General features: G+C 45.4%; 1 protein-coding gene across 1 annotated transcript in view; it reads left to right on the plus strand.

Moving 5' to 3' along the window:
* The window catches only part of DOCK3 (dedicator of cytokinesis 3), a 1,331,886-nt gene that overhangs the window by 1,260,953 nt on the left and 49,060 nt on the right, over nucleotides 1–21,873 (plus strand). The window contains exon 53 of the mRNA XM_069206772.1: nucleotides 19,110–19,192. Coding sequence (XP_069062873.1) covers nucleotides 19,110–19,192 — 83 coding nt within the window. The remainder of the gene's footprint in view (nucleotides 1–19,109; nucleotides 19,193–21,873) is intronic.

Genomic DNA, 21,873 nt, shown 5'->3' on the forward strand with positions numbered 1-21,873 from the left:
CAAATTGTTCTTGACCTTCTAGAAAGTTTATCAGGTTTTGTACTAACAGCTCAAAAGTTCTTGTCAGAAAAAGCTCAGTTCAAATTGACTAATATCTACTTCAATAATGTAGTGTCTCAGTCTATTAATTGGCAATGAAATCTGAAAGCTCAGTTCCAACATGAGAAAGAACTCAAAAATGTTCAGCTGTGTTTAAATTGTTAAGACAAAAGGCTGTGTAATAGGTCCATTAAGGTGCTGCTTACTTTTGACTTGGAACTATTTTTCTCATTGATCTCCAAGTCACTGGTCTTTCTGCATCACTGTCAGTTTGAGTGGATTCTTCATTTTCCTCTGGAATAATTGCGGGTAGCTGCACTTCTGGTACGATTTGCTTACTCGGCCACTTATCACCAGACACAACACATTTGGCTACAGCACAGGATCATTGGCTAGTACCTGAGCTTTGCAATGTCAACCTTTTTGTTCTCGACCCTTCTGTACCAACAACTGCTGTGGGTTGACTCTCTCAGATCCCTCTTGGACCTCAATTGTGCTGTTTTGGCTGTTGCTCATCCCTCACAGCTGGACTAACCTGCTGTTTATGGCTCATGACACCTAACCCTTCAGAGACAGATTAGGGGACCTTGCACTTTCTGAGTATGTGCATTGTGCACCCAATTTGGAAGACCAGCACACTTCACAGCTGTCATTGTGATGAGAATATATTGATGGGGGTTCTTTCCAACATGGCTTTAAGCATGACTTTCTCACCTGCTTTTTCACCATGACCCAATCGCCACAGCTCTTGTGACGGCTGGACTGTAACTTCTCCAACCTGATGGGACACAGAATGAACCACATCAGCTAGTCCTATGCAATAATCTAGTACCAAGCCATCTGTAATGTTCACGAGAGCATTTGCTGGCACAGCTTGAAATCGCATTGCGCACCCCATAATTATCTTGTGTGACAACAAGCCTGTCTTTCTGTCTGGAGTACTGTGCACACACATCAAAAGAAGAGTCAATGCATCAGTCCATTTCAGTGAGGAAGAAGCACAAATGTTCACCTGAATTTCGATATTTGTTCCACCAATTTGGGTGTTGCTGGCCTGTAACTGCAGTGTAGCCTTTGCTCAACTTGTAATGCTGCACACAATATTTTCAAAACCTCACTGTTGAAGTGAGTTTCTCGGTCTGATTCTAGTGAAGTCAAGAATCCGAAACGTTGTATCAGCTTTCTAAGCAATAATGTTGGTACTGTGAGACTGTCATTTCTCCTAGTCAGGTAAGTTTCTACCCACTGAGAGAAAATGCACACAGTGACCAAGATGTACCTCAATCCAATGCATACTGGAACTCCATGAAATCAAGCTGCATGCTGTTGAAGTGTACTTCTGGCCTCCCTATGTGATTCAGTGTCACTGCAGTTCTTTTACCTACACTCATCTGCTGACATGTGACAAACCTGTGATAAAGGGCTTCAGCCATCAATCTGAACCTAGAGTTAAACAAACTCTGATGGAACAAGCACACCATTGCATCATGTCCCACATGCCCAGGACCATGTTAATACCTAGCCATGGGTGGCAACAAACTATTAGGCATCATAACTCTTCCATCACTTGAAACTCAAATATCTGCATCTCTTTTGACACAATCTGCTCTAATCCACCCCTGCTGTCCTTCCTCAGGCACTTCGTCCTGCAATACCTTAATCTCTTCCCAAGTATCTGTAGCAGTTAACAACATATTATACTTTGTTTCATCCTCTCCCTCAATGGAGTTTTCCTCATTGAAGGCAGTACTATATAATGCACAGTATATTGTGATCTCATCAGCATAGTTATTGCCTAATGAGATGTAATCATCAACTTTTTTTGAGCTGTACACTTCACTACAGCAATCCGGGTTGGCATTTGCAGTGCATTTAACAAACTGTGAACATTATCTTCATTGTGAATGGGTATGCCAAAGGAGGTCATAAAGTCTATCTGGGACTACACCTGACCAAAATCATGGGCAACACCAAAGCCATACTGATGATTGGTGAATATTGTCACCTTCAGCTGATCGGAAACACAGCAAGCTCTAGTAAGAGCCACTAATTCAGCTACTTGGGCAGAAAAGACTCCTTTAAGATGGAAAGCTTCAACCACACCTGAGACTGTACAGACGGCGTAACCAGCTCGCAGGTTCCCTTCATGGTTTCTCAAACAGGAGCCATTAACATACATCACTTACTAATTTTCCGTCAATGGGTGTCTTTAATATCACTTCTGAACTTGGTTCGTAGTTCAGTGACATCTAGACAGTCATGTTCAACTGTCCTCATCTGCAACATTTGCATTTTTTTCATCAGCATTCAATAGCATGAGGTTGGCAGGATTCAAAGTACAAAATCTCTTCAACATTATATGGGGCAAAACTAAAAGTGCCTGTTCATAACGCGTAAGCCCAACATTTGTAAGGTGCTGGGTTTTGTTTGAGTTAACAAAATCTCAACAGAGTGAGCAATGAAAACTGTAATTTTGTTACCCATAACAATGCTTTCGCACTGCTCACTGATGACGCTGATCATGGCCATAGCTTTAAGACAACCGGGCAACACAGATGCCACAGGATCAACAGTAGCAGGAAAATAGGCTACTTGAGTCAAAACTGAGAGAGCACATCCCTCTCGTTTGCAACAAAACAAAGTAAAATATTTGATATATTCAGAAATTCCAAGAGCTGGAGTATGACAGAGGTTTTCTCTCAGCTCTGTGAAAGCACGGACACAGTTGTCATCCAATGGTACCAGATCAGACACATCCTTGTGTGTCAGCCTCTGTAAAGGCTTGGCCAGAAGGGAAACTTAGGAATCCACTGATGACAGTAGTCAACCATTCCCAGGAACATTCTGACTTCTTTAGAATCTGATTGAAAATCAAAGGATATTTAATATACCCTTGAGGAAATCAGCACCATGCCAAAACATGACTGCCGAATTCAAAAGTGAAGAGAAACTGACTTGCTTTATGCAATGGAATGGAGAAAAAAACTTGGCAAAGCTCAATCACAATGAACCATTCTTCTTCACAGCGAATCTGGAATAAAATTCCTGCTGGATTCAGTATGATGGGACAACAGGGAACAACCATCTTGTTTATCTTGCGCAGATCCTAGACAATGCAGTACTTTCCACTGGTCTTCCGCAGTCCTAGAAAGGGAGAGTGACATGGACTTTCCATTTTCTCCTTTAGATTCCCCTGCTCAATCAAGGCCTGTAATAATGGGGTAATCCATGCAATTACTTCTGGTATCAGATTATATAGAGGTATTCTCGGGTACACAGATTTTGTCTTTTCAGTTATTTCTGCTAGTTCAACATCTTTAATGAGGCCAGTCTCTATTTCTGAAAAATCCCAAACTTCAGGGGACACAGTGGGCCTGATTCTAACTTTGGAGGACGGTGTTAAACCGTCCCAAAAGTGGCGGATATACCACCTACCGTATTACGAGTTCCATAGGATATAATGGACTCGTAATACGGTAGGTGGTATATCCGCCACTTTTGGGACGGTTTAACACCGTCCTCCAAAGTTAGAATCAGGCCCAGTATCTTTTAAATCTTCAGGTAAATCATTGGGTACAATGTTGCAGTCATGGTCAGATCTTCCATTTTAAATATTACATCCGCCTCATTTGTCTGGCTATTAGTTCCTCGGGGTGTGCAGCTAATGGAACAATTTAGCTTACAGAACAGGTCACATCCTAGCAAACTCACAGGACTCGAATCACAAACCACAAATTGGTGTTTATCCTCAAAGGAACCTATATTGCCAGGGACCATTTCTGTTATTGAATGAATCAGTTGCTGATTTGCAACACCTACAACTTGAATTTTCTTTCCAGGATGGGACAAATTTGGCACCTCTGCTGCTTGCTCAGTAGAGTGAGTTGCACCTGTGTCAACGAGAAAAAACACACAGTGACCATTTACATCTCCATCAACATATGGACCACGCCTATCCACTTCTAAGGATGAATCTAGCTTGCATCCCTCTTCATTCGGGCAATTTAACTGCAAAACCTCTGAGAGCCCCTCATCACTCAAATCAAGCAAAGGAAACTGGAATGTTATGAAATCTGGGTTTGGATTTGTCACCTGATTAAATTTCTGTCTGGACACATTCATTTGCTGTTGCTATTGGGACAGCAGGTCTTGTGAAACCTGCATCTGTTGTCTATGGGATATATTTGCATTTTGCATTCCCGAGACTTTGAACTCACTGCATTTGAATCTGATTTCCATCTTGAATTTGCACCATTCCACTATTCAACATCTGATTATTACCCACTTTCAGCGGACACTCCCTCCTACAGTGTCTAAACTGGCCACACACCTGACACAGGTTAGTTCTCTTCGAAGTCTGCCTATCCACAACACCAGTCTGATCTAACGGAATGCCATATCCTCTTCCTTGCGGTTGAAATACATTTCCTCCCTGCATCACATGAGCTTCCTGCTCATGTGCATTGCATTGCATTGCATTGCATTGCGTCTTGCATTTCACAAACACTCCCTGTAATCTGCAGACAGTTCTATGCAGCCCTCAGCTACATTAGCATGAGCTTTTCCTTAAGCCATTTCTGCTTCATTTACAATGCATCACTGCAGTAATCTGAATACACAGTGACCAATATCTTTTGCTTCAATGGTCTCAGTACCACTAAAATGCTTCAAAGCCTGAAACAAACTCTCATAGTAGGAATGCATCAACTCCTTAGTTTCCTGAGTTGTTCTGTCTATTATCACCTAACCAATATCCTTAGGAGACATAGGGGGTCATTCAGACCCCGGCGGGCGGCGGGAGCCGCCCGCCTGGAGAGAACCGCCATATGGCCGCTTCGGAGGCCATTCTGGCTTTCCCGCTGGGCTGGCGGGCGACCGCCTGAAGGCCGCCCGCCAGCCCAGCGGGAAACCCCTTCCCACGAGGAAGCCGGCTCCGAATGGAGCCGGCGGAGTGGGAAGGTGCGACGGGTGCAGTTGCACCCGTCGCGAATTTCAGTGTCTGCTGAGCAGACACTGAAATTCTTTGTGGGGCCCTCTTACGGGGGCCCCACGACACCCCATACCGCCATCCTGTTCCTGGCGGGCGAACCGCCAGGAACAGGATGGCGGTATGGGGTGTCGGAATCCCCATGGCGGCGCAGCAAGCTGCGCGGCCATGGAGGATTCCTGAGGGCATCGGAAAACCGGCGGGAGACCGCCGGTTTTCCTGTTCTGACCGCGGCCAAACCGCCGCGGTCAGAATGCCCTGCGGGGCACCGCCAGCCTGTTGGCGGTGCTCCCGCATCCCCGGCCCCCGCCGGGGTCGGAATGACCCCCATATTGTCTTTCAGAAATTCACTCACTTTATTGTACTTTTTCATCACCTTTTCATTTGGCACCGAGGTACCAGGATCTTATGGAGATTCTCTGTCAGGCCAATTGCCATAAACCTTGCATGCAGACGACAAATCACTTGGAGCCACAATGTCAAACAATTTAGTCAAATATTCAAATCTTCCCATAGGCATCTTGAAAGTTTCACAAATCTCTCTGTCTGGCTATACCATTCCACAGGCTTCTCTCTCAATTTCGGGAAATCATTTGTAAATGACAAAATGTCACTTCTACTCCAAGGTAGATGCACATATCCTCCATCAGGGAATTTCTCTCATTGAAAGCATCTTTACAAGCCCTTCAGTTTGACTTGATCCTGCTGGAGGCATAGTCTTTTATACTTTCTTCTGATCTCATTTCTTTGACCATTTTCCTTCCCACTTACCTAATGTACTTCATTTCTGAATGTATGTGACAATTCTTTAATGTAGAATTTCATTCCAAGAGACCTCATGTTTAGTATATCCCTGTCACTGAAATCTACTCCGTAACTCTTTTTCAGTTGCTTCGATTTCTCCAAATCAACACCATATTTCTGGGCTACTTCAGCTAACCTGTCATAGCCTTGCTTTGTGCGTTTGGTAACATCTCTGCATGTAAACCGTAGTTCATCCTCTGTGTAAATTTCTAAGTGTCATGTGTCTAAATTCCCTGATATAATTTTGATATTACTATCTTCAATCTGGATACATCCATTGGTGTCTCTCTCTCTGCTGTGTTCTCTGCTTGGTATGACAACTCATTCCCACTGTTGCACCGTGGGGATTCAAATTATGCAGCCAATTAATTAACTGTTGGGCAGGGAAGCCTTGCAGGCTTACTGAATTATTCTGTACAGTTTCTGTTCTTTGGGGTTCTAAAGTTGATTGTCCTTTCAATTGTCATGTCTGGAGTAAAGAATGGTAACCTTCTATTCAGGGTACTGCAACCATTATAGGGTGTTTGTTCTGTTCCGGGGACAAAGAGCAACCAGGCTTTCTGTGGAAACCTCGCATAAGGAGTATATCTTGTCTGACTTGTCATTGCAGTTGGGTCTGAAATGGGTGTAGGAGTCATAGGTCTGTGAAGTGAATTAATTCTTTATTTCTGATTCACTTGGGCTCACCAACTTCTGGTGACTGTGTGATACAGTTGGGATATTTGGGACATTTGGGACCTTCGATGTATGGGCAATATTCCCTGTCATACCTGGAGCATACAAAGAAACAACTGGACCAATAGTCACTGGAACTGTTAACACATCTGGATTCATGTACAATATCTGGTTCTGTGGAACTGCCATTCCCACTTCTTTGTCCTGTCAAAACAGTATTTAAACCTCTCCCTGGTTGATTCAGGGTAATATTTTCCACAGGCTGCTGTAAACTGAGATCTGACACAGACTGATTGCAATTAACATTCTGTGCTGGCTGATTCATCTTAGAACTCTGCACAAACTGATTTGTGCAGAAACTCTGAACTAGTTGGTTGACGCTAGGAGCCTGTCCTACTGAACTTACACTTGAATTGGGCACTGTCTGAATTAGAGTCTGTTCAGTTGGTGCAGAAGGCACATCAAATGTTGCATTTCTTTGGGTTTAACCTGACTCTTCCATCTGCTCAGAATTGTACGGGGGCAGACGATTTAACACTATCTGATTTATAAAATCATCATCCAAATCACTATCACATGCCTCTGCTTTCTTTTCAGTGTCCTATTTGTGTCCTGGATTTTCTGTCTTATTCTTAGTCTTTACTTTGTGCTTTCACCTTCTTCATTAGTAAGGGCTAGCTACATCTGTGTTCCCTCAAAAATGTCTGCTCTCTAAACATTTTGCTGACTAACTCATCTAGCTTATGCTACTGTTCTTATTGCCTACTTCACTCTACCCTTAGATTTTTCTCTCAGCTTCTAATCAGCTACATACTTCCAAATATTTAATACTTCAAACTGAGCAGATCTTGGAGGTGGTTTCATCTCATACACCTTTTGTCTCAAACGTTCAATAATTTTCAAATTAAATGTTCCTTAGTGAGGAAATTCTAATGCATCTTCTCTCAGTCATTTTGTGCCATTGTTCAAGCATTAACAATCATGAACACCTGCTTTGGATACAATATAATGACTGGATTACCTTCAGGGGAGTCTCCACTTAATCTCTAACTGGAATAAACACATCTCCCCTCAAATTGCTTTTCTGTGCCTTAACAATTTTCATTTTCAATCAACACATTTTTACAAAATCACAATTTAAACTTTTTGATTTCAAATCAGGAAGGAAATACGTTCCCACAATTCTCCTCTTCAATGTTCTCAACCTGATAGCAGCGCAACACTCTGGCCCTCATCCTGACCTTGGCGGGCGGCGGAGGCCGCCCGCCAAAGTCCCGCCGTCAGGTTACCGTTCCGCGGTCGAAAGACCGCGGCGGTAATTCTGACATTCCCGCTGGGCTGGCGGGCGGCCGCCTTCAGGCCGCCCGCCAGCCCAGCGGGAAAGAGGCTTCCACGATGAAGCCGGCTCGGAATCGAGCCGGCGGAGTGGAAGCTGTGCGACGGGTGCAGTTGCACCCGTCGCGTATTTCACTGTCTGCTCAGCAGACAGTGAAATACATTTAGGGGCCCTCTTACGGGGGCCCCTGCAGTGCCCATGCCAGTGGCATGGGCACTGTAGGGGCCCCCAGGGGCCCCGCAACCCCCCCTACCGCCATCCGGTTCCCGGCGGCGGGCCGCCGGGAACTGGATGGCGGTAGGGGGGGTCGGAATCCCCTCGGTGGCGCAGCAAGCTGCGCCGCCTTGGAGGATTCCAAGGGGCAGCGGAAAACCGGCGGGAGACCGCCGGTTTTCCTGCACTGACCACGGCCAAAGCGTCGCGGTCAGAATGCCCTGCGGGGCACCGCCGGTCTGTCGGCGGTGCTCCCGCCGACCCTGGCCCCGGCGGTCTAAGACCGCCGGGGTTAGAATCACCCCCTCTGTGATGTAGTCCACCAATACCAGTGCGGCTTCACACCAATTGACCTATACCAGTGCTGCACAATGTGAGGTCAAACTCACTCCTTTGCAGCCCTCACCCACCTTTGCAGTTGTCTCTCACACAACTCATCTGCTTTTGCAATTGCCTCTCACTCAACTGCTCACATACACCTAAATGCAAATATCACAAGCAACAAATCAGCAACAACTGTCTGTTCTATAAGAAGGAAATCATACACTTCAAGCAGTACTGATTTATGCTTTCCACCAACTATTGCTTTCAAATTTACAAATGTAAATGAAACTTGACCAGCAACTGTCGCTCTGGTTTCTATAAATACTCCATGTGCCTTCAGGGTTCACTGATACCAACCAAATACATTCACTCAAGTATTATTATTGATACTGTTGATTGCGCCACACAACAATAGCAGACAATCTGCATACAATAAATTAACCAAGTATCTTCTACACTTATGCGTTATCCCGGGGTCTTAGGCCACAACGGACCTGTCAACAACAACAACTACTACAGACAGGTTTGAGCAAAGAGCTCCACAGCCACACAATTGCAGAAACTCCGCAAAACACTTCAACTCATCACACTTCACTGCAATCTTCAAGACTAAGCAATGCAAGCGTAACCCCTATTAATACTCACACATCCACTGCAAAAAATGACACTGGAATTGCTTCAATCGTACCAAACCATGGTAACTAAAAATGGGTCAGGTAAAAAAAAGGAAATTGACAGACCAAAATCTCCCTATGACCTATCCTAGCTAGCTCTCCCCTTCTTGCGGGAGAGAACCATTTCCTCTGCTACCAGAATTACTCCAGCATAAATTCACCCTCAGAGGCAATAATGTTCTACAGGAGATTGATAACCTTTGCACCCATAAGGAGGATTAGAGTCAAGTAGCAAATTTTCATGGGACAACAAACCACATTTCACATTACAGTATGACCAATGTGTCCATATAAGGAAAACCAAGGGATCCAGGATCTAAAGCAGGCCCTCAGGTTGAAATAAAAGTTCAAAGGGCTTTATTAAAAGCTAATACACAGTTTAATGTAAACATTCTTCAAAAACAGAATATAAATATATAGAACCACCATATGGTGACCTAAACATTGGAATAAATGAAGTTTTATCATCATTAGACATACGAGGCACTCAATACTGCTACACAAAACAATAACAAAATCACTTGATGGTTCCTGAATACGCATAAACCACCACTCAACTTGTTAAGAAATCAAATGCATCAAGTTAATTACAGGTTATGGAAATACCTATAAGAATGCACTAACTGACGTATACCGGCAAGTCAGATTTGGGGGCCAAAAATAAAAAAAACAAAAATAGGGCAAAAATAATTTGGAAGAATGACATCTGGGCCAACTGAAGACTAACTAGAACTGATAAAAAGTAAGTAAACATTAGAAGATCTTTTGAGAGTCTTCTAAGAGCGACAGAAAACTCCTAAGTCTAACTTTCAGGGTTTAGGCATTTAGGTGGTCATTACAACCTCGGCGGTCTTTTAAGAAGACCGCTGAGGGACCGCTGTGCGGAAGACCGCCAGTAGTGGCGGTTTGCTGCTCGGCGTATTATGACCGTTGGCTGCCCTCCGTCGTTTTTCCGACGGAGAGCCGCCAACAGCCATACTTGCGGGCGGCGAGGAAGTGGAGGTTGCTCCATCTCCACTGCCACGCCAACAGAACACCGCCGTGCAAATCACGTCCTGTGATTCTGCGCAGCGGTGTTCTGTTGGCGGTGTGGTGTTGGCGGAGTTGCCCCCATGGCTCCCGTCCCCTCCCAGAGGATCGACGGAACAGGTAAGTCGATCGTCCGTAAGGGGAGGGGGGTGGTGGGGTGTTGTGTGTTGTGTGCGTGCATGGGGGTGTGCGTCTGTGTATGTAGGGGGGGTGAGTGCGTGTATGCTTGCAGGGGTGTTGCGTGTTTCGGAAATGTGTACGTGTCTGTCTGTAGGTATGTCTGTATGGATGTGTGCGTGAATGTGTGAATGTGGGTGTACGTGTCTGAGTGTGTGTGTGGATGTTGGCATGTATGTCGGTGTGTGTGCGTGTATGTGTGTTGGTGGTGCCTGCGTGCGTGTCGGGTGTGTATGTGTAAGGTAATGTTGGGGGTCGGGGTGGGGAGGGGAGCCCTGCCACCTTTGGGGGTGGCAGGGGTGGTTGAGGGTATAGGGGAGGGAGACGGGGTGGGGGTGGGGGGTGGGGGTGACCCCTATCAATGCCAGGGAAGTAATTCCCTGGCACTGATAGTGCTTACCGCCATGGATTTCATGGCGGTTCCTACCGCGGGAAATCCACAGCGGTAAGCCGGGTCACAATACCGGCGGCGGTATTGTCACGGCCCCCGGGCTGGAGACCCAGGTCTCCAGCCCAGCGGTCGTCTCCGCCCTGGCGGGCGGAACGGGGAAGCGGCAGATGACCATGGCGGTAACCGCCATGGTCATAATACTCAAAAAAAGACAGGTTTTGAACAGTGCCGTTGTTAACGGTCTTACCGCCGCTTTAACACCGTCCGCCAGGGTTGTAATGACCCCCTCAGTCCTATACCTACAAAAGTCCATAGGGAAATATAGTCCACACAGTATTCACCAGCAATAGTGGCAAAAAGGGCAAATAAAGTCAACAAAGTCTTTGATCATCAGCATTAGGGAAACAATGTAAAATTGTTCATGGGGAATGGGCAATGCTTGAGGATTCAAGCACGGCAAAAAGAGGTCTGATCCCAAGCATGACCAGGCAAAGAATGCTGTTGATTCATCCGGTAATGATAAACTTGAATCTACAAAAAGTTCTGATTTGTTGAAAAAATCTAAATTTTTGATGAAACAATTCAATCATCCAATATATTTGGAGTGGCAAGGTGTAAATCTCCCTCAGTGGGAATCCTGATAACCCTGATAAACAGGTGCACTCACATCCAAGTTTGTTCCTCCTCCAACAGCTCCCAATTGATGAAGTTGGTTCACTACAGGCTGATGAACAACATTGTACGAAGCCCCTTGGTAGACACCATGTTATGCGATTCCTAATTTGGTAATAGGGCTGCATATTTAGGATGGCAGAATGGTGAAATGTGGGAGACTGAATATACTCATGCAGCTAATAACTGCCAACCTAACTCCTGGCTAGCTCACAGTGCCTCACCCTAACCTTCAAACCCACTAGGTTAAAAGGTAATTATCGAAACCTAAACATAACACTCAACTCCCCAGGGAAGACATAGAAACAGATCATACCCCTTTTGTATTATCACACATGCATGCCAAGGTGAGACAAAAAGATGCAAGATAGGTTTTCAATACATTTATGGGAATAATCGCAATCTAACATATAAACAGTAAGCTGAGATGAGAGGAAATGCCTTACTTGGCATGGTTACCCCTTACTTTTTGCCTTTTGTTGTTGCCAGTTATGATTGAAAGTGTGCTGGGATCCTGCTAACAAGTCCCCAGCACCAGTGCTCTTTCCCTAAACTGTACCTTTGTTCCCACAATTAGCACAGCCTTGGCCACAGATAAGTCCCCTGTAAATGGTACCCCTGGTACCAAGGGCCCTGTGGCCAGGGAAGGTCTCTAAGGGCTGCAGCATGTATTATGCCACCCTGGGGACCCCTCACTCAGCACATGCACACTGCCTCACAGCTTGTGTGTGCTGGTGGGGAGAAAATTAATAAGTCGACATGGCACTCCCCTCAGGGTGCAATTCTCACCTCTCACTGCCTGTGGCATAGTTAAGTCACCCCTCTAGCAGGCCTTACAGCCCTAAGGCAGGGTGCACTATACCACAGGTGAGGGCATAGTTGCATGAGCACTATGCCCCTACAGTGTCTAAGCAATACCTTAGACATTGTAAGTGCAGGGTAGCCATAAAGAGTGTATGGTCTGGGAGTCTGTCAATTACGAACTCCACAGTTCCATATTGGCTACACAGAAATCTGAGAAGTTTGGTATCACACTTCTCAGCACAATAAATGCACACTGATGCCAGTGTGGGATTTATTGTAAAATACACCCAGAGGGCATCTTAGAGATGCCCCCTGAATACCAGTCCGACTCCTAGTGCTAGGCTGACCAGTTCCTGTCAGCCGACCACAACCAGATGAGTTTCTGGCCACATGGGGTAAGTGCTTTGTCATTCTGTGGCCAGGAACAAAACTTGTACTGGGTGGAGGTGCTTCTCACCTCCCCCTGCAGGAACTGTAACACCTGGCGGTGAGCTCCAAAGACTCATGCCTTTTGTTACAGCACCCCAGGGCATCCCAGCTAGTGGAGATGCCCGCCCCTCCGGCCACTGCCCCCACTTTTGGCAGCAAGGCAGGAGGGGATTGTGAGAAAAACAAGGAGGAGTCACATACCAGTCAGGACAGCCTCTAAGGTGCCCTGAGCTGAGGTGACCCCTGCCTTTAGAAATCCTCCATCTTGAGTTTGGAGGATTCCACCAATAGAAGTAGGGATGTGCCCCCCTCCCCTCTGGGAGGAGTCACAAAGAGGGTGTAGCCACCCTCAAGGGCAGTAGCCATTGGCTGCTGCCCCATTGACCTAAGCACACTCCTAAATTTAGTATTCAGGGGCGGCCCGAACCCAGGAAATCAGATTCCTGCAACCTACAACAAGAAGAAGGACTACTGTCCTGAAAGCCCCGCAGAGACGACGGAGATGACAACTGACTTGGCCCCAGCCCTACCGGCCTGTCTCCAGACTCAAAGAACCTGCATAGCGACGCATCCGACAGGGACCAGTGACCTCTGAGGACTCAGAGGACTGCCCTGAACCCATAGGACCAAGAAACTCCCAAGAATAACGGCACTGTTCAAAACCTGCAACACCTTTGCAACAAAGAAGCAACTTTTAAAGAACTCTCTCTTCCTGACGGAAGCGTAAGACTTCACACTCTGCACCCGACGCCCCCGGCTCGAGTTCAGGAGAACCAACACAGCAGAGGGGACTGCTAGGCAACTATGATGACGTGGGTAACCTGAGTCGACCCCCCTGCACCACCACAGGGACTCCTGCAGAGAGGATCCAGAGGCTCCCCCTGACCGCAACTGCCTGGTAACAAAGGAACCGACGCCTGGACCAAGCACTGCACCCGCAGCCCCCAGGACCGAGAGGAACCACCTACCAGTACAGGAGTGACCAGCAGGCGGCCCTCATCCTAACCCAGTCAGTGGCTGGCCCGAGAAGCCCCCCTGTGCCCTGCCTGCATGGTCTAAGTGACCCCCTGGTCCCTCCATTTCTTTCAATAGCAAACCCAATGCATACTTTGCCCACTGAACCCGGCCATCCCTGTGCCACTGAGGGTGTGTTTTGTGGGCTTGTTTGTGTCCTCCAAGTGTTCTACAAAACCCCCCTGGTCTGCTGCCCAAGGACGCAGGTACTTACCTGTTAGCAGACTGGAACCGGAGCACCCCTGTTCTCCATAGGCGCCTATGTGTTTTGGGCCCTTCTTTGACCTCTGCACCTGACCGGCCCTGTGTTGCTGGTGCTGTGGCTTTGGGATTGCGTTGAACCCCCAACGGTGGGCTGCCTTTGCCCAGGAGACTGACTGTGTAAGTGCTTTACTTACCTGAGAAACTTAACCAAACTTACCTCTCCCAGGAACTGTTGATTTTTGCACTGTGTTCACTTTTAAAATAGCTTATTGCCATTTTAACCAAAACGGTGTGTACTACTGTTTAAATCAAAGGTCTATATTTACCTGTGTGAAGTACCTTGCATTTTATGTACTTACCGCAAATCTTGAATCTTGTGGTTCTAAAATAAATTAAAAAAATATATTTTTCTATATAAAAACTATTGGCCTGGAGTTAAGTCTTTGAGTGTGTGTTCCTCATTTATTGCCTGTATGTGTACAACAAATGCTTAACACTACCCTCTGATAAGCCTACTGCTTGACCACACTACCACAAAATAGACCATTAGAATTATCTAATTTTGCCACTATCAACCTCTAAGGGGAACCCTTGGACTCTGTGCACACTATCTCTCACTTAGAGATACTATATACAGAGCCAACTTCCTACATGAGATAATTAAATTAAAGTACAGAAATGTACAATCCAGCCATGATATATTTGTTTCTAGATGTGCTATCTGCTCCTACCTAACCCTATGTCTACTCTGAGAGCATAATCATTGTAACCCTCTGCCTTATCCGATCTAAGCGATACCAGCCGCATACCTGGAAACAATGTCAGGAATCAGCCTGTGATGTAGATAGCAATCCTTTTGGGAAGCTGGCGGATCAGCCCCAGCCACACTGCATGTCACACAGAATGCATCCCAGGATAGTCATGGCCAGAATGCCCTCTGCCCTCCGTGGGTCAGTGCACCACTTATATAACAAGCCATACTGCATTGGAAATACCGTTCCAATGCAATGTTGTCTCTAGGTGATAGACGCTGTCTCCTGAATGGGCAACACAAGCAAGCATGTCATGTAAAACTAGGGGTAAAACAACCTTAGTAGCCATATCATGTGCAGGTGTGCCCTCTGGAGGAGCCATCTCACCCACAGGAACAGGCATGGTCACATCCTTTGTCTCAAACAGCTCTTAAAGATTTTCATTTTTGTTTCTTTTGCAAACACAACATTTGTAAATCTAAAATTGAAATAACTCTTGATTCCGAACAAATCATAATACATTACTCAACACAAACATCTATTCCTAGCATGATATCACTGAACCGACCACTTGAAGCACATCATCCATTGAAGTAACAACCAATCCCAGTGTTACAAACAAGCTATCCAACCAGTCTCAGCACATTACCTAATGACTTAACTTGCAGTTCAACACATCAACTCTCACTTAACTCTCATCAGCATTAGCTAAAATACCAAAAATTAAAACAACTCTTGTCTGTTTACCTAAAGAAAGAAAGAATTGCCAGTCACTCCATGGGAATACGGAATAGTAGCTTTATGGTATATTAAATATGGAAAATAAATTGTGGACCAGTGGTGTCCACTCTAACTAGTGTGGTCCACTCCTATGCACAAAGACTCAACTGACACTGATCTCAGTTAGTACAATCTCCCAATAGACGTTTAATAGGTCCCTATTTTGGAGTGGCCAATGGTGCCTTACAGTCCAACATCGCGACTATGACAGACAAGTCAAGTAGCACTTTATATTTACATCTCTATCCAAGGATCTTGGATTACAACAGGTCTAATGACCAAATGTCAACTCTCAGCAATTAGTGTATTAATCTCCATAAGCACAAGCGATATATTCCAACAAGCCCTTCAGTTCTCAACTTCAACGCAGAGCCATCGTGGACCCAAATTTAAGGCCCTATCTCTAAACACAACAAATCATCAAAAAAAGGTAAAGACCACAACTCGCAATAACTTACATTCAAAATTGCATATCCTTACTTATACGCACACTCCTAGGCTACAGCAACCACTTTCAGGAGTGTTGGAATGTTGTCAATAATTTGAATGGGACCATGGAAGATCAGGAATACAGATTAAATTAGGGCAAATTTTGAATGTAGTGAGAACTTAAAAATCCTTTTAACCTCAGTAGAAACCATCCTCTGCTACCAGTTCTATCTGTTGAATGGAAGTTTGCAACTGAGACTTGACATCAAATCAGTACTTTTTAAAAAGTGAATCCAATCAGGCTAAAGTATTAAGGTACTATCTTCGGCTCATTAGACTCAGAAACCTCCACAATACAGCCACTCTGCTGCTCTGATCATCCTTCAAACTTACAGTTATCCACAACAAAATAAGATATATGGGACCAGCATGTGCTCTGCGGGTGTACTGTTGGAATCAATAAATAAGACTTTTTTTTTACTTGGGACGTCAGCTTTTCCTAGAAATAAAATACATACTCTTAGACCGGGCATCCTTTGTGTGGTTTCCCCCAACTTTTTGCCCTCAGCCCTCCTGTTTTTGCTGATTTAGTTTTTGCTGGCCTTAGGATTCTGCACTCTTTACCATTTGTAACCAGCATTGAAGTGCTTATTCTCTTTCCCTAAAGCGTGGTAACATTGTCCTATCTTCAACTGATTTCTTTAATTTACTTATAAGTCCTTACTGGAGTGCATTACATGTGCCCAAGGCCTTTAAATTAAATGCTGCAGCACTGATTGCGTCACCCACTTAAGTAGTGCTCTAAACATCTCTCACGCCTGCCACTGCAGAGCCTGTGTGTGCAGTTTAAAACTGCTATGTTGACCTGGCAAAGTCAAACATCTGCCAGGCCCAAACCTTCCTTTCTAATGCATATGTCACCCCTAATGCAGGCTCTAGACAGCTCATAGGCAGGATGTAGTGTATTCAAAAAGTTGGACACATGCCCTAGTAGTGAAAAACACCTACATTCATTTTTCACTGCTACAAGGCCTATCTCTCCAAAAAGATAACATTGGAATTGCCTTAATACACCTTACAAGCATAAGTTCCAAATAGGAAGAGATAATCCTCTGAAATCTGGTGTCCCTGGAATCACAATTTAAAATCCTAACTTATGGTGAAACCAAAAGTACCACTTTTAGAAATTTGACATTTTCTAACTTTAGCCATTTGATACCTAGTGCCTATCTATGACCACATATTTGGGATAGGATAATAGCTGGCCTTTGTGTATTCCTTCTAGACAGCCACACATAATGGGTGTCTAGGTTTGACCTTATGGGCGTTTATGGGCCATCCTTGGCAAGATGGGATGGAGGAGCTGGGCTCAGCCTCATCTACTCCTGAATAGCCTGTGTCCTGCCAACACACAAAGGGCTGCGTAAACTCTTGGGTGAGTCTGGGCCAGGGCAGTAAGGTTAGGGACTCTGTGCACTTCAAAGGCATGTCTTTGAAGTCTCTCTCAACTTCAGAGGCCCAACTGGGTATACTCACTGGACCTCTGAAACTACCACTTCAGTACACTTCTGGACCTGTGGATACTCTGCCAGGTAGAAGTACTCCTGTGCTGCTGAAGGCCTACCACTCTGTTAGACTGCTGCCTTGCTGGACTTCTGCTTTGCTGATCTGTGCCTGTTGCCCACTTGCCTGGGAGTGTGAAGCACTGGACCTGCCTCTCTCCAACCCAGAATCCAGAGTGACTCCAAGGATAGCTGGCTGGCCTCCTTATCCGAAGTCTCAGGGACATTTCCAACCACCCTGCTCCTGCACCTGGACTCTGCCATCTGTGAGTCTGCCCTGCCAAGTGGTGCCTCCCCAGTCCTGGACCCTTGGAAATGGGCCTAAGGTGTTTGCTTCAGCTGAAATGACGCATCCTCTGCTTCCGGAGCAGAATCGATGCATTGCTGCTGTTGCAAGGAATAGAACTGGTGCTTTGCCTCTGCTTCATGGGTCTGAGCCAACACAACCAGACTTGCATCGCCACTGGACTTTGCATCTTGGGACCTGTGCATCGTCTTTGGAACTGCCACTGCAACACTTTTCCCGGCACAAGGCCCTCGCATCCCTGTCGATAGCAGCCTTGACTATGTTGCCGAAACTCCACATCGCAGCCTCTATGCTCATCGGAACCTTCGCATCTCTTTGCACAACACCAGCCTCCACATAGCAAGCAACTGGATTCTCAGTGTCAACACAGCACTGCAGCCTCACCGCATCTCGGAATCGACGCATCACTGATTCTGCATGGAGTAGAACTAATGCATCATGTCTACTGTGTGGTTCAGAACCAACGCAATGGTCTGCAACCAGAATTTAAGGTACTTTGGTTCAGTGGGCCTACCTGGGTCCCTGTAGTCAGCCCATGTTCCATCTCCTGAGATAGTGCCAGTTAGTGCTTTTGGATATCAGTGCTATTTCACAGTTTATTCTTTAAAAATTCATACCTCAAGCTCTACTTATTGTATTTTTGTCGTTTTGGTCTTGTTTTATTTAGTAAATTACGTTCTCTTTTTTAACCTAGTGTGGGATCCTTTTTATGTGGTGTTTTAACTGCTTTACTGTTGCACAATGCTTTACACATTGCCTTCAAGTTAAACCTGGCTGCTCAGTGCCAAGCTACCAGAGGGGGAGCACAGGTCACTTTGAGGTTTGGTTGTGCCTTACCCTGACAAGGATTGTGGTTGCTGCTTGACCAGGGTTCACATCCCAGTCAACCAACAGCCCAATTTCTCACACACACGAGTCATGAAACAAGATGGCACCCAAACGTTAGCCATTTTCAACACAGGGCTAAATTCGATATTGTTTGGTTTAAATATGAATAACACACAATTAATAGAAATTGTGTATTTACCTGTTAATGTTGAATTGCAAAAACGTACTATAAAAACAAATCCTTATTATTTAATTTTTTATAGATGATGGGGTTCTGAGGATGTAGTTTCGTGGGATTGCTAATACTTTCTGTGAGAGGGGTACTGTATTCAGGAGGAAGCAAGGGTGTCACTTACCAAGATGCGAATGTTGATTTAGCCATGGATGAAAAAATCGGGGGTGCCCATATCAGCAAAAATGGAGTAACTCATTTTAATGGTTTTAAGCTGAAGTAGTTTTGTCAGATAATGAGCCGTGCAGTGTTTTTATACCAAATTTCTAGTAGTTGCTTTCAGAATAATATGTATAGTATGTTGTTTAAGATCAAGCCTTTCCAAGTCTGTGTGCTGAAGGGTAGTAGTGATGGGCATTCGTGGTGCTGTGTATCATCAGGCTGGAGGTTGCATCTTGATCTTTCTGTCCTGTTGGGTCCTGACATAACTTCTCTTTGCTTTCTCAGGTCACTACTCCATACATTTTGATGCGTTTCACCACCCTCTTGGTGATGGTCCTCCGGCACTGCCTGCACGAACATTGCGCAAGGTAAACCCATCTCATGTGTGATTCTGAGGCAAAGACAATGAAATAATGTGGCACAGCATTGTAGATATCACATTGGTGGTCCCACTTTCTACACTGCGCTGACTCACACGCAATGTAGAAAAACTGTGTTAGATGTCATATCAAAACTACCCTCTATTTTCAAAATGTACTACATAAAATAAAATAGTCTACTGATTTTCGCACAGCCAAGAAACAGAAGTACAAAATATTTTGTCCTAGCTTTAATCCCATTTGCGTGCACAAGAAGCAGCTCACCCATAGGCCAACTTTTGCAATATTTCAGTTTCCCGCACCCTTTCCAATTACAGTGATAAAGAACATAGCATCTCATTTGCGGTAACTATATGTGCCCTGCACATTAGTAGTTTATCTGAAAGTTGTACTAAGAGCCCCCATCCCACTGCTGGACAGGGGCTGGTTCTACCACTTCTCTGTCTAGCGAAAGTCTTTCGGTTTATCGTGGCCCATTTACATGTATCGTAGTTTGTTTTTCAAACTTTATTTTTCAATTTTATCAAATACAACACTATGTCTATGATTTTCATCACACCATAGGCAAAACATGGGAAAGCATACAGCCAAGCATTCATCACTCGTCTCCAATATCTGTTTCCCCCTGTGATGTAAGTCATCATTCCACACTCGTACATGTTCCATTCTCTAGGAGCGAGAGGAGGACCAAACCCTCCACTGGATCAGTACCAGCATCCACAATGTCATCAAAGCTGTCAATATCTTCTGTCGCTGTGGCAACATCGGGGTCTAAAGGTCTATCATATAGGCCTTGCCAGATGAGTTCCTCATCTATACTTCCATCTCTTCAGATGAGCTTCATATGGACCTCTCCTACTAGTGACCACTCCACCATGACCCTATGCCAGTGCTCTATCTCGTGGACCTGATGACCCATCCAAGTGATGTCAACCCTGCTCCTGGCCAGCACCAATTGCGGAAATTGAAGCTAATTGCAGAAACGTATACACCATATTGCAACCTTTCGTCTTTTTAATGTTGCCCAACAAGCAGCATTGAGTTGTTTGCTATATTTTTAGGTGCATAGCCTACTTTAATTCATCCACAACCTGATTCCAGTAACTCTGCACTGCCCGGCAGTCCCAGACCACGTGTACGAATCCTGGCTCCTCCAGCACCAAAACCTAGGCAGTTATCTGGTCAGGCTGGTGTAATATGATGGAGATCTCTGGGAGTCAAATAAGCTCTGTGCAGGAATTTATAATGTACCAGCACGAAGTGGGCATTGCAGGAGACACTTTGAGTAAGTTCAGAGATGTGTGCCCACTCCCCATCTTCGACTCGGGTTCCTGAGTCGGGATCCCAGGCTACACAAGCCTGTGGTTGTCTTCCTGCTGCATCAATCCTCACTGCTTTATATAATAGTGTGATCAGATGCCTGCCTGTCCCTCAAGACAGCAGGATCCCCAGAGAGTAGGTGCTCCCGAGTGAGGCAATGTAGGGTGGGGCAGGTCTGCTTGGCCACCTCAGCCAAACCAACGTTGTGTAAGAAGTGCCCTGGACCCACTGCAAACTCATTGCAAGCCTTCTCAAATGTGATAAAATTCTGTTCGGGATACAAGTCCCTGAGTTCAGCACAGCCACCTTCCATCCATGCCTGGAAGGATTTATTGGCCATCATTTGTCTGATCGGCATTCATGTCCCTACCTAGAGTTCTCGGTGGAATAGGGCATATTTCAGCACTGCCACAACAAAGCATTACCATTGTCTTGCTGTCTGTTGCACTATTTGTGGTATGTCTTTCGAGACTCCACACCCTTCATTAGCAGTTCTGGCAGTCGGTCTGCTTCCACCAACCCCTACAGCAGACATTTATCCCAGCTGCCTTCCGCATCCAGCCTTCACGCTGCATGCTGCAAGTGCAAGGCATGATATACAAGCCCAGTTGTGGCACCTCCAGTCCACCCTCTTCATATGATCTAGTCAGCGTAGCCAGGGGCACCCTACTTTGTCTGCCCATCGACAGGAAGGAGATGAGGATGAGTCCTGTTGTTTGAACACCCTGTCTGGGAGAGTGCATAGCGAATTCTGAAGGACATACAAACTTTGCCAGCCTGCCCAATAAAGACATTGGAGCATATTCCAGAAAGTCACTGAGGTCTTTAATGAGTCCAGAACGCTTTGGTGCCGGTGTTGTGTCCTCACATGCAGTAAGTGAGAAAAGATGTGGTATGAGTCTACAGTAAGTGAATGTAGGGACTGAATGAGATGTATTCATGGTTAGATGCACGGTGGAGTTATAGCATTGAGGTTCTTTTAATAACATTGGTTTTTTTTAGATTAAATTATCATGTGCAATAAAATATGAATGAAAATGTTTTTCTATCATTGAGCCTCATACAATCATTTGATTAAGTCTTCAGTGGAATGAAGCAGGCCGTCAGGGGGTCTTTTTTTATTTCTTTTCACCTTCAGCAGTTGTGACTTTATCTGCAACCTTTCTCAGGTCCGTGCATATGGAGATTAACGTCAATTGACACTGTCTCTATTTTATGTTCAAGCACAGTCTGGGAGCCTTAGATAGCTGCCAACAGTTCAGTCTTGGATGGCTCTTGGTCCCCATCAGGCAGGCTCTCCGCAATGTCCACCCCCTCCTTCTGCTGCACTAGTCTCTAGGTCAAGTGGC

Source organism: Pleurodeles waltl, chromosome 9 (assembly GCF_031143425.1).
Source record: "Pleurodeles waltl isolate 20211129_DDA chromosome 9, aPleWal1.hap1.20221129, whole genome shotgun sequence".
In the NCBI taxonomy this organism is placed as follows: Eukaryota; Metazoa; Chordata; class Amphibia; order Caudata; family Salamandridae; genus Pleurodeles; species Pleurodeles waltl.